We start from the raw sequence: 13,461 nt of genomic DNA on the forward strand, positions 1-13,461 counted from the left end.
AATCACTGCAGCTGGAGCTAAAACAGGTGGCGAGCTGAAACCAGTAACAATTGCCCCTGTTCAGAAAAGGAAGTATAAAACTAAATCTATTCACCCAGTGGGTGGTGATGGGCAGCCAGGATCTTCACAGCTAGCGCAGGAATCTGAGCCAGAAATCATTGGAATACAATAGATTCCTGTCCTGTCCATAGAAAGCCTTCATACCTTGACTAAAGATTTCACCCTACAGCCTGATGAAACTCTATTAAATTGTATGGTCCGAATCTGGGATGCTGCAGGTAATGGCACAATTCTGGATGGCACTGAAGCAAGACATTTGGGGTACCTGTCCCTTGATTTAAGTATTGACCAAGGGATGACAAGGGCCCTGAAGCTCTCAGCCTGTGGACACAGCTTTTAAGCAGCATGAAGGAAAGATGGCTGTGCTGAGAACATCTCCAGCTGCAGCTAAACCTCTGGAAGGCCATGGAGCAAGTGATTCAATGCCTGAGAGAACTGGCAGTGGTAGAGATCATATTCTCCCATGACCAAACAATTAGGAGCCCTGACATGGTAAAATGTACCCCAATGATGTGACTGAAACTGGCACGACATGCACCACCAGAGCACACCCTGCCTTAGCAAGGATGACGTGGAATTACATGGAAGAAACAGTGAGTACCATGGTGAGGAGGCTCTGGGCAGATGCAGACACTGTGCAGGACCCAACACAAGAAAGGATCGCAGCTGTGGAAAAGAATCTGTCAGAGGCCATCCAGAAAATAGAAGATAGGATGGAGAAGACTCGTCAGAAACTCAGGAAGGAGCTGCAGGAGGGCCTTCTCCAAGTGACATCAGTACAGACCAGAGGCCCTGTTTCCAGAAGCAGATGTCCTGCAGCTAGGGACAGAGGGTACATCCCAAGAGCAGAAGTATGGTTTTTCCTGTGTGACCATGGGGAAGACATGAGGAGGTGGGAGGGAAAATCAACTTCTGTCCTTGCAGCACAGTGAAACATGGTAATGCTCAGAGAGGGAGTTCCACCAGAATGGAAGTAGCTTGAATTTCAATTGATAACCAGAATTAGAGAGGCCCTGCCTCTAGCGAGGCAGACGTGAGGGAAAATTGTGTCTTTTGGACAGGGTGGGTCTGATGGCCTGGAACATCGCAACCACAAAAATACAAAGCCTTGGTTGACAAGAGCATGCAGTGCTCCTTGATCCCATTGAGACACGTGGGGGCAGAACTGGTTTCTATTTCTGCAGTGACGGGGGGATCACAGCAGTTGACCCTGCTGGAAGCCAAGGGGAGCCTAACTGGAAAAGAGTGGAAGACACATCCTATTGTTACTGGCCCAGAGGCCCAGTGTATTCTGGGCAGAAACTTCCTCTGGAGCACGTATTTCAAAGACCCAAGGGGAATCAGGTGAGCCTTTGGAATAGCTGCTGTGGAGGCAGAGGGCATTAGGCACATTGCCTGGGCTGTCTGAGAGTCCTTCTGCAGTTTGGCTTCTGAAGGGAGAAGAGCAGCGAGTGCCCATTGCCACCTTGACAGTGCATCACCAGCAGTACCAGACAAATAAAGATTCTGTGGTTCCCATCCTCCCACTGATCCATAAGCTGGAGAGTCAAGGGATGGTCAGCAAGACCCACTCACCCTTCAACAGCCCCATCTGGCCTGTGTGCAAGTCTGAAGGGGAATGAAGATTGACAGTGGACTGTCGTGGCTTCAGTGAGGTGACTCCACTGCTGAGCACTGCAGTGCCAGATGTGCTGGAGCTCCAGTATGAGCTGGAGACCAGGGCAGCAAAGTGGTGCCACTATGACATTGCAAATGCATTTTTCTCCATTCCTCTGGCAGCAGAGTGCAGGCCTCAGTTTGCTTTCACCTGGAGGGGCGTGCAGTATACCTGGAACCGACTGGGCCAGGGGTGGAAACACAGTCCCACCGTCTGCCATGGGCTGATCCAGGCTGAGCTGGAAAAGGGTGAGGCTCCAGAACATCTCTAGTACTCCAGTACATCGATGACATCATTGTGTGGGTGAACATGGTATTGGAGGTATTTGGGAGAGAAGATCATCCAGATTCTCCTGGAAGCCTGCTTTGCCATCAAAAAAAGACAAAGTCAAGGGAACTGCCAAAGATATCCAAGTCCTGGGGGTGAATTTCCAAGACGGACAACATCAGATGCCCACTGAGGTCATCAATAAGATCACTGCTATGTCTCCACCAACCAATTAGAAGGAAACACAAGCTTTACTAGGCACCATAGGCTTTTGGATAACACATATTCCTGAGTACAGTCAAATAGTGAGCCCTCTCTATCTGGTTACCCGTAAGAAGAACGATTTCCACTGGGGCTCTGAACAGCAGCAAGCCTTCACCCAGATCAAGCAGGAGATAGCTCATGCAGTAGCCCTTGGCCCAGTCAGGACAGGAGCAGATATGAAATACATGCTCTACTCTGCAGCTGGGAACAATGGACTGTCCTGGAGCCTTTGGCAGAAGGTGCCTGGGGAGACTTGGGTTTGACCACTGGGATTCTGGAGCCAAAGTTACAGAGGGTCTGTGCACAACTACAGCCCAACAGAGAAGGAAATTCTGTCAGCTTATGAAGGGATCCAAGCTTCCTCAGAGGCCATTGGCACTGAAGAACAATTCCTCCTGGCACCCCGACTACCAGTGCTCAGGTGGATGTTCAAGGGAAAGTTTCCCTCTACCCATCATGCCTCCAATGCCACATGGATTGAATGGATTGCCCTCATCACACAACACGCCCACTGTGGAAACTGAATTGCTCTGGGATCTTGGAAATAATTACAAATTGGCCTGAAGGTAAATCTCTGGTCTCACTGATGAAGAAGAACAAGAACAAATGAGGCATGCTGAGGAAGCTGCACCATACAACCAACTGCCAGCAGAAGAAACACACTGCACTCTTTTTACTGACAGTTCCTGTCGCATCATAGGAATGAACTGGAAGTGGGAAGCAGCTGTATGGAGCCCCACATTGCAGCTTCCCTCTCTGGTACGGCAGCGCGCCCCAGAGCCACAGCCAAGAGGTGGGCTGCAGAGCCGAGCTGTGCCGAGTCCACGCTGGACTGGCCACGGCAGTGGAGCTCACAGGTTAGTGTGAGGAGTCCCAGGGGATGGAGGCAGGCAGGAACCATGGCGAAGAAGAAGGAAACGTAGGCAGCTGAGGCTGGAATCCAGGGATTTATTGAGGATAGCGGGCAGAGGAGGAGGGGCGTGAAGGAGGAGCGGAATGAGGAGGTTGGATAAGGGGCTGGATCCGAGGCTTAAGAGCTGCGAGCACACGGTGGCAAGGGTTTAAGAGGGTCGGGTGAAGGGGAGAGGTTTACTATGAAGGTCCAACAGGAGCGTGTTGGGACTGGGATAGACAGGGGTACAGAACAATGAGGGCGCTTCAGGGGAGGGTACAAAGATTGAAAATCCAATGGGGGAACCCGGCTGGGGAGAACAAAGGCGAAGGTTCTAGAACATAGACCAAATGAGGGGTAGGGGAGGGGAGATGTGCAGGGCCAATGGGCTGCTTGCCTGTTGCATATTGATGGCACCAGCCGCAAGGTGCCCTGGGTGTGCACTACTCTGTCACCCTGACTGAAACCTCACCTCACACCCAGGACTCCTCTTCTGGGGCCGCTGCCCCATGCAGCTGGTTGCTCAAACCCATGTGGGCAAGAGCCACTGCTATACCACATGACACATCAAGAGTCTACAGAAGGAGAAGGTGGATCGAGCCAACTCGCTGAACTCAAAGCCATCCAGTTGGCCCAAGACATTGCTGAAAGAGAGAAGTGGCCAAATTGGTACCTTTATACAAATACATGGATGGTAGCCAATGCCCTGTGGGGGTGGCTGGAGAGGAGGAAAAAAGGCCAATTGGCAGCATAAGGGAAAACCAATCTGGGCTGCTGAGGAGTAGAAAGACATTGGCACTCAGGTAGACAAGCTACCCGTGAAAGTCCATCAAGTAGATGCCCATGTCCCCAAGAGCCAAGCTAATGAGGAACATCAAAACAACACACAGGTAGATGAGGCTGTGAAGATAGAGGTGTCAGAGATAGAACTGGATTGGCTTCACAAGGGAGAGCTGTTCCAAGCTTAATGGGCCCATGATGGCTCAGGCCATCAAGGCACAGATGCCACCTATAAGTGAGAACAAGACCAAGGGGTGGATCTAACCATGGACTGTATCTCCCAGGTGATCCATGACTGTGAGACATGTGCTGCAATCAAACAGGCCAAGGGGGTGAAGCCCCTGTGGTATGGTGGGCAGTGATCCAAATGCAAGTATGGGGAGGCCTGGCAGATCTATTACATCACACTGTCTCAAACCTGCTATTGCAAGTGCTACGTTCTCACAATGCCAGAGGCCACCACTGGGTGACAGGAGACCTACCCTGTGCCTCATGCCACTGCCCGTAACACCATCCTGGGCCTTGGAAAGCAGGTCCTTTGGAGGCATGGTACCCCAGAGAGGATGGGGTCTGACAGTGGGACTCATTTCAAGAACAGCCTGATAAACACCTGGGCTGGGGAACATGGTATGGAATGGCTGCACCATATCCCTTATCGTGCACCAGCGGCAGGGAAAGTGGAACGGTGCAATGGCCTTCTCAAAACCACCTTGAAGGCACTGGGTGGGGAACTTTCAAAAAGTGGGAGATGCACTTAGCTAAGGCCACATGGTGAGTTAATACCCAAGCCTCCACCAGCCGAGCAAGCCCTGCTCAATCTGACCCCCTGCATAAAGCAGATGGAGACAAGGTGCCAGCAGTGCATGTCAGGGGACTTTTGGGAAAAACTGTCTGGATTAATTCTGCATTGAGTAAAGACAAACCCATGTGTGGGGTTATCTTTGCTCAGGACCCAGGCTGCACCTGGTGGATAATGCAAAAGGATGGAGAAACACATTGTGTAGCACAAGGAGATTTGGTGAGAACTGCTTATAATGTTTGAAAGTTTGAATGCCAATATATGTTTGTTAAATGTGGCTGCCACTGTTTCCACATAACTATGTGTATATATATATATCCATATATATATATCTATATATGTATATATGTTTTGTTTAGATTTAAAATGTATTAAATTGGCAATGAAGCTGATGGCACAGAATAAGGGGTAGAATGTCCTGGGGTGACGTTATGAAGCTGCTTTACTCCTTAACTGTCTGCTTAATGCCCATGCCTTCTGTATCTATAAGATGGACCCGGGGGTCAAGGCTGGAGCCATGGGACCCCAGGTGCAGCTCAGTCCAACAGCCCTGGCTGCAGAGGGCTCTCCGCTGGGCTTCAGGAGGGAGTGCACCAGCAACATTGCACTGCTGTCTTGGTGCTTTTATTTCTTGTTCCTGCTAGCTTAGAAAAAGGTTATGTTTTCCTTTTCTTTCCTCCCCCTAGCCTCCCTAACTTTCTTCCCTTCTCTCCAGCCCAGGAAGCCTGCAGGGTGGCCCTGGCCAGTTTGAACCCCAAGGAAGGCCACACCAGTGAGTGAAGGTGCGAAGGTACACAGGAATCCACTAGTTTCACCTCCTGTGAGGAGGAGGACTGGCGTCCAAGAGTCAACAGGTATTTTCTCCATCTGCCCCTCCCCAGGCTGCTGTGTACACTCCTTCCCCTTCCCCTTCCCCTTCCCCTTCCCCTTCCCCTTCCCCTTCCCCTTCCCCTTCCCCGTCCCCTTCTCCTTTCCCTTCCCCAAGATTAGAGATATGAGTTCTGGGTTCCATGTGGGCATCCTTTCTCCAGTGTTCTTTGTTTTCCCAGTTCTGTTCTGCGTTAAAAAATAGTTTGGTACTTTCCCACCTTCACCTTCTTTTGTTAATTTCTCTCACTGGCAAGAAAGGGGGAAGCCCCTTCCTGTAGGAGGAAGCACTCATTCCAGAGCGTTTACTCATGAAATTTTGTCTCAAAAACTGAGATATTATGGAACCTGTTGGCAGCAGCTTGGGCTAGAGCAGGACATGGGTGGGGGCTGAGGAGATGCAGAAGGGGAGTCAGGAGGATTTTGGCCATGGATGGATTCTCCTGTGGGGCTCAAACCAAAGCAAAGACAAGGAATGCCCAACAGCAAGAAGCAGGCCAAGGTCAGCCAGCCGGGGAAAGGGTCTCTGGGGATCACATGGAAAAGCCCCCTGGGGAGCCCTGGAGTGACATGAGCGCCTCAGGAATCTGGGGAAATGGAGAGGGAGGACAGGCGACCAAGGAGTGACTGAAGCAGAAGGCACTGGGAGGCCACTGGCCAGGGAGAGATTGGGGCACCCTCGTGTTAAGAACAGCCATCCCTTCAGGGTCCCACTGAGCCCAGTCACCCAAAATAGGATTCTCACTACCCTGGGGTCCTGCAAAGGCCAGAAGTGCCCCCTAAAATGAGGGATAACATGCCTGTAGGAGTCCCAGGGAAAGGGGAAGAAAGTCCCTAACCCAAGTGTCCCAGGAGTCCTGCCAAGCCCAGCATGCCCTGGAAAGGAGGTCCCTTGCCAGGGGGTGTCCAGGACCATCCTGCACTGCCACCCCACCGTGCAGGAACAGCAGCCAAGGGGCCAACGCTTGCTACCTAAGCCACCCTGTTCCTGGGGAAGCCACCACGTCCCACAGGGAAGCCATCGCCCCATCTCTCGCTGTCCCCAAGCCCCCAGACGCCTCCAGCCAAGCCTGCCCGTGCCCCCAGCCCGGGATCAGGGGCACCCATCCCTGCAGAGCCCTGCGGTGGGCAGTGAGAGCTCAGGAGCAGCGTTTGTTCTCCTTCAATAGGAGTTTATTGGCAGAATGTGGAACTAGCAATCCTAACAATAAACAAACACCAAAATATTTATAACAATGAACAAACACAAAAATATTTATAACCATGAACAAGCACAACAGTATTTCTAACCATGAACCAACACAACTATATATATAACAAGGAAAAAGTGTAAAACCGGTCTTAACACTAAATTAAATTTAACACCACCCCAAAACTATCCTAACAAAGCAGAGCGAGCCGAGGCGCATCCGATGCCGCCGAGAGAAGCCTTCACCCGCTCGCAGCTGCAGCGTTCCCCCGGCGGGGCTGCGGGACCCCCGAGCGCTCACAGGTGCCTCCCGCGGCTGAAGAGCTCCCGCCGGCCGCGCTCGCCGAGCCAGCAGCGCCCGCGGAACTTGCGCAGCTCCTCCTTGAACGCCGGGTGGTGCATGGGCCGATAGCCCCGGGGCTCGCAGTGGCCCTGCAAGCCACGGCCCCGTCAGCCCCCGCAGCACAGAGCAGCCCCCGGCCCGCCCCCAGCCCGGGACAAACGCAGCGCCCCCGGAACAACCTCCCGATCGGCGCAGCCCCCGAGAGCCCCGCAGATCCCCTCCCTGCCTCCCTCCCTCCCTGCCACGGCAGCTGTGAGGATGCTCAGAGCCACAGCTGCCCCTCGCCACCGCCCCGGGCCCCGCCGCTCCTTGCCCTCCCGGCACGGACCCCCTGGCCCCGAGGGGACGCGGGCCGGGGACTCACCGGGAACTGGAAGAAGAACTCCCGGTAGCCGCCCTTCAACACGTACAGCTCGGGCTGCTGCAGCTGCGGGTACTCGTGGCAGGAGCGATCCTTCTCCCGCACGAACTTGCACCTGGCAAAGGCCACGGGCAAAGGCCACGGCATCAGCCCCGTGCCGCCATCCGGCCGTGCCTGGGCGGCTGGCACAGCCCAGTGTGCCCCCCGTGCCATCCCTCACTCACTCACATTTTGGGCCCCCGCTCGAGAGAGAACTCGCAGTGGAAGATGATGATCACCCTCTTGCCGCCGGCCGGGGCCACCACGGGCTGCTCCAGCAGGAATGCCTCCACTTCGTGCTGCAGCGGCAGGTTCACAGCACCCTGCCGAGGCACAGCACGCTCCTGTTTGCCCTCTGCCTCCCACTGCATTTGCTGCAGGGACCCAAGCACGCTGTCCCACTGCCTCCTCCAGCAGCACCATCTCCCAGACTAGCGAGCCATCATCAGCCTCCTCTTCTCGGCTGGGGACCTAGCTTTACCCGGGAGGTGTGCCTTGGCGCTTCTCACGGGGCTCCTCCATCCCCCTGGGCGGCTCAGCACCCTTCGTGGGGAGCCGCTCAACCCCTCTGGGGGCTCAGAGTACCTCTGGGGGGCTGTTTGTCACATCTGTGGTGGTGGCTCAGTATGTTTGGAGGGGCTGCTGAATCTCTCAGCGGCTACTGAACAAACCCGGGGGGATCCTGAATCCCTGTGCTCTCAGCCCCTCGTGGTGGGCTCAGCACCTCTGAGGGTGGCTGGGCTCCGAACACCCTCCTGCCTGCCGGCCCCAGCGGGGTTCTGACCTTGACGTGGCCCCCCTCGTACTCGTAGGGGTAGCGGCAGTCCACGACGATGCTTCTCTCGATGGAGCTGCTGAAGCGCCCCGTCAGCACCGCTGCCAGCTGCCGGGAGAGCTTGTCACCGAGGGAGGGGACACAGGGGGACAGGCAGGGGGACAGCAGGCAGGGAGCCCCTCGGTGGGGCTGGGGAGGGGCTGCAGCCCCCTTACCGTGGCAGGGGAGATGTACTTGAGGCTCGGGTCCTTGCCGTCCACCGTCGGCAGGAGGTGAGCCTGCAGGAGACAGGCTCTGGGCTCGTACCCGACCCAGGGACACCTGCCGGGGCTAACACCTGTCCCCCCAGCCCCGAAGCCACCCCAGAGGCCTGCTCTTCACCTTTCTGCGGGAGGGAGGGGACAATCTGCGCAGGGGACACGTGGCCCTAGCACGGGCTTGGAGCAAAAGAGCTGTGATGGGGCTCTTCATCCCCTGCAGGGGCTGCAGGCTGCCAAGTCGCAGCCCCGAGGCCCCGAAGCCCCAGGCAAGGGCCACCAGCTGCCTTTGGGCTCTGGCAGGGCTGCGGGGCTCTGACCACGGTCCCTGTTTCACAATAACGGGGGCGGCACCCCCAGAGCTGCCCCATCCTCGTGGCCCTACCTTGGAGAAGTCCCCAGTGAGCTCCCGCTCATCGCTGGCCGGCAGCTTCTCCATCTCCTCGGGCTGGGCACAGCTGCGAGGCTCCAGCCACGCTCCCTGCCGAGGCACCAAGCACAGACAGCCCCCGACGTCAGCAGGCTTGCTGGCAGAGCCGGGGCGCGGCGCAGTGCTGGCGCAGCCAGGCTGGCTCTCGGCCCTCGCCTTGCCCGTCACCCACCGGCTCCGCTGACGTCTCCTGGCCAGGGCTGCCGCCCGCCGTCCTCTGCCGCTTGGCCTTGCCGGGGCTGTCCCTGTGCGAGGGCTGTCGCCGCTTCAGGACGGGCCTGGGGCCGCTGCCAGCCACCGAGGGCGAGCGGAAGAGCTGCCGGCAGCGGCTGCGCTTCCCCGGACGCTGTGGGGAGAGCCCGTGCTGCTGGCTGCGCCTCTGGCGAGTCCCCAGCACCAGCAGGGCCGCGGGCAAGGCTCTCCCTGCCCTGGCCCGAGACAAGCCCACGGCCCCTGGGCTGCTCTTGCTCATCAACCAGCCCCCAGCCCAGAGAGCTCCGGCCTCAGACTTCCCATTGTGGGGCTCTGTGGGCCACCGCCAAAGGCTGCCACGTACCAGCTTTGCCTCCTCCTTGCTCGTCACTGGCGTGCTCACCAGCTCCTCCGTCCGCTGGGCCACAGCGGCATCACTCTGTCGGGGCGGCAGCTGGGGGCACTTGGGGGAGAGGCAGAGCAGATTGTGAAGGGGACAAGTCCTGCCACCTCCTTGCCACCCCAGGCACAGGTGGATCCCATAGCCAAGCTCCATCCACGTCCCAGTGCCTCCCAGCTTTGGAGACGGGCTGTCCCCGTGAGCCCCAAGCCCATCCATGTCCCACAGGCACAGCCGGCAAGGCTGCAGCGGCAGCTGCCGTGTGTGCAGCCCCAGCATCAGCCATCCCCGGTGCCCTCCCGAGCCCTGCAGCCTCTCTCACCAGCAGCTCTGATGTGCGCCGGGGGCTCTCGGCAAGGGGGTCCCTCTCGGCAGCTCCGTGGCCGGCGGGCAGTGGGCTCCGCTGGCCCAGCCGCTGCAGCTTCCTGGGGACAAAGCCCTCCTGCAGCGGGGGAGGACACGGCGTCAGCACCGCTCTGCCCCCGCCCTGCCCCTCGAGGTCGCGCTGCCCCACTCACCTCATCATCATCATCACCCTCGGGCTCCCTGGGGCGTCGCCGCCCTGTGCCGCTGCGCAGCTGGAGCTGCGAGATGCCCTTCAGGACAGGGCAGTCCGGCCGCGACCCTGCGGGAACAAGGGGCAGCGCTAGGCCGGGGTGGGGATCGGGCTCCTGGCAGGGCCCTGGGCAGGATGGGCTCCTGTCCCCCAGCAGGAGGGTGGCGCCGCCGCTGGCAGCACCGGTCCCCATGGAATGTCGCGTGTCACGCCGAGCAGGGTCCCCGCCGGAGCGGCTCCTGGCTGAGCCCCGGCGAGTGCGGTTTTGGGCTCCCGCCCATCGCTCCCGCACAGGCTCCCCCACCTCCAGCCCCTCGCCAGCCCCTCGGCCAAGCCCCCCGCCACATCCCTGCCCGCTGTCCGGCACTCCCTGCACGACGCCAGGCCCGCCAAGGGGCGGTTGGCGACGGTTGTGGGGCGGAGCAGCGCCATCCCTCACCTGCACGCGTGGGCTGCGAGGAGATGGAGTCCCGGCGACAGTGCGAGGCCACCGGCTCCGGGGACGGCGTGTCCCACAGCAGCGGGATGGGCAGCCCCCTGTAGCGCCTCTTGGGGCTGTGCCTGCGGGCGGTCGGGACGGGCATGTGTCAGTGGCCCGGCTGTCCCTGGCCCCTCGTTCCCCTGGCCCTGGGGCGGGGGGCACGAGCCGAAGGAGGGCATCCCAAAAGCGTCCGAGCCCCCTTTGCAAAGGCACGTCCGAGCCCCAGCGCCGAGCCCCGAGCCGCGCAAAGGGGCAGCCGTGTCCCGTGGGGCGAGTCCCGCGTGGGGCGGGTGGCCAAAGCTCCCGCAGCCCTCCGGCCCCCGGCCACCCCCTCACCTGTCCAGCGCCAGCGGCGTCAGCGGGGCCGTGCCTGGCGAGGGCAGCGGCGAGATGGCCAGCAGCGCGGGCAGCCCGCGGCCGCCGCACAGTGACATGGTCCGGGCAGGGACCGAGCGAGCGACGATCGAGCTCCGGCAAGTGTCCGGAGACAGGGGACAGGGGACAGGTGGCAAGAGGTGGCAAGGGGTAGGAGGAGAAAAGAAGGGCTCGCAGAGTCTGGCAGAGGCTGGCAGAGGCTGGCAGAGGCTGGCAGAGGTGACCGACGCGACAGGTGACAGGCGCCAGCCGCCCGCTGCTGTTTACTCTAACAGCAATAACAACAACAGCGGCAGGTGCAGCCAATGGGAGAGAGAGCGCGTTGGGCACGAGGCGACGGCTCGAGGCAAGGGGAGGTGGCGTTGGGCGCGAGGGGACGCCGGCAGCCAATGAGAGGTGTCGGCGGCGCTCGGGGGCGGAGCCGCAGCCTCGGGGCGGTTTGGGTGGCACGGCGAGAAGGGGCGGGGCCAGGCGAGAAGGGGCGGGGCCAGGCTGGATGGGCGGGGCCAGGGGAAGGGGCGGGGCCAGGCCGGTCCCCTCACGGCCCCTCAGGGCGGGAGCTCCTCCCTGCAGCGACACTCGGGCAGCGCTGGTGGCCCTCCTGTCCCAGCGGCGGGGGACCGACTGATGGCCTGACAGCGCCTTGCCAGCCCAGCCGTGCCGCTGAGTGCTGCATCCCGTGTGAGGAGAGCGAGGCTGAAATCTTGGAATCCCTGGTGTTTATTTCCTCCGTGGCTCCAGCCTGCCTCGGTTTCCTCACGAATGTGTTAAAACAGATGGAATTTTACCAGAGGTGAAGAGTGTGGGGGAAAATCAGAATGGAGTGTTTGCTGTGTCTCTCTTTGCTCCCTGTGGCTGGAGATCACAGCACCCCAAGGACTCCAAAGGCATTTCACAGGGTTGGGAAGGGAAGGCGCCCCGTTCCTCTGCCGAGCGCCAGCAGCTCTGACAAGACCCCGCAGAAAGCACCACTTCCTCCTGCTCACGGTAATATCCATCTGTTTGTTATGTGTAGAGATGCTTCTGTGTCAGCCAGGAATTCTGACAAAGCTGTGCATCACTCATGCCTCTGACATTTTACACTATTCAAGTATTGCTGACTGCTGCCTTAAAACATTTGAAGGGCCGAAATGGGAATTTGACCGAGAATAAAATTGCGGGTGATTTCTGACAAAGGTCTTCAGTTTTTCCATTTTGTGCTGTCCTTTGTTTTGCTCTTGTGAGTGGTAATTGGCATTCTGGCCTTGGTAGTTTTCTTTTGGGATGTAATAACAATTACGCCCAGTTAGGGTAAAAACACAGGATGTATTAGCAATTACCCCCAGTTCGGGGAAATGCAGGGCATGATAATTCCCAGCCCTTCATCTCCTTCTTCCCCTTCAGATCTGGCACATCAGCTTTTCCAAATGTTTAGTTTCCCCCGGATGTCAAAGAAAACAACTTCTAGTTATGTTATCAAGCAGGGCTCCTCTATGCAGTGACCAGCTTGTCTAAAATAAGAGCTGAGATTTCCAGAGGGATTGCCCAGATACCTGCCCCAGTTGTGGAAAATTCTAAGTGGTATGGAGTATGAGGCGACCTAGGCAAGACCCTGAATCAATTTTCTGACCCAGTAGCTTGGAACTTCCCTACTGAAGAAATTCAGAATCTAGCCAAAGTGGGGAAGTGTCTGAAGAAAAATTGCAGTAACAACTCAAATGGAAAGAAGCTCGTTGCAATGTGCTGGGCCCAGGCCAACATTCACCATTCACTGCTAGATACTGTAGGGCAGAAGATACAGCCAGAGGGGCAAGAGAATAAGTCAGCAGACACCCCAATCACTGCAGCTGGAGCTAAAACAGGTGGCGAGCTGAAACCAGTAACAATTGCCCCTGTTCAGAAAAGGAAGTATAAAACTAAATCTATTCACCCAGTGGGTGGTGATGGGCAGCCAGGATCTTCACAGCTAGCGCAGGAATCTGAGCCAGAAATCATTGGAATACAATAGATTCCTGTCCTGTCCATAGAAAGCCTTCATACCTTGACTAAAGATTTCACCCTACAGCCTGATGAAACTCTATTAAATTGTATGGTCCGAATCTGGGATGCTGCAGGTAATGGCACAATTCTGGATGGCACTGAAGCAAGACATTTGGGGTACCTGTCCCTTGATTTAAGTATTGACCAAGGGATGACAAGGGCCCTGAAGCTCTCAGCCTGTGGACACAGCTTTTAAGCAGCATGAAGGAAAGATGGCTGTGCTGAGAACATCTCCAGCTGCAGCTAAACCTCTGGAAGGCCATGGAGCAAGTGATTCAATGCCTGAGAGAACTGGCAGTGGTAGAGATCATATTCTCCCATGACCAAACAATTAGGAGCCCTGACATGGTAAAATGTACCCCAATGATGTGACTGAAACTGGCACGACATGCACCACCAGAGCACACCCTGCCTTAGCAAGGATGACGTGGAATTACATGGAAGAAACAGTGAGTACC

The 13,461-nt window shown here is 57.4% G+C and overlaps 1 protein-coding gene across 1 annotated transcript; it reads right to left on the minus strand.

The window, feature by feature from the left end:
* Positions 1-7,012: 7,012 nt before the first annotated feature.
* Positions 7,013-11,043, minus strand: LOC146424265 (M-phase inducer phosphatase 2-like). The gene is made up of 12 exons (XM_085042811.1): positions 10,946-11,043; positions 10,568-10,689; positions 10,091-10,197; positions 9,895-10,014; positions 9,537-9,635; positions 9,153-9,326; positions 8,936-9,031; positions 8,509-8,571; positions 8,303-8,401; positions 7,708-7,841; positions 7,483-7,594; positions 7,013-7,207 (listed from the first exon to the last, which is right to left on the minus strand). The coding sequence occupies exons 1-12, from the start codon at positions 11,041-11,043 to the stop codon at positions 7,073-7,075; spliced, it is 1,359 nt and encodes a 452-aa protein (XP_084898937.1). The 3' UTR covers positions 7,013-7,072.
* Between the last annotated feature and the right edge of the window lie 2,418 nt (positions 11,044-13,461).

Source organism: Lichenostomus cassidix, chromosome Z (genome assembly GCF_008360975.1).
Source record: "Lichenostomus cassidix isolate B80296 chromosome Z, HeHo_3.0, whole genome shotgun sequence".
Lineage (NCBI taxonomy): Eukaryota > Metazoa > Chordata > Aves > Passeriformes > Meliphagidae > Lichenostomus > Lichenostomus cassidix.

Excerpts from the sequence above, each read along its gene's own strand:
- LOC146424265 (XM_085042811.1), bottom strand. The coding sequence starts at position 11,043 with ATGTCACTGTGCGGCGGCCGCGGGCTGCCCGCGCTGCTGGCCATCTCG. Across the intron at positions 9,327-9,536 it reads GCAAGGAGGAGGCAAAGCTG|CGTCCGGGGAAGCGCAGCCG; the intron begins GTACGTGGCAGC and ends CTCTCCCCACAG. Across the intron at positions 7,208-7,482 it reads AGTTCTTCTTCCAGTTCCCG|GGCCACTGCGAGCCCCGGGG; the intron begins GTGAGTCCCCGG and ends CGTGGCTTGCAG.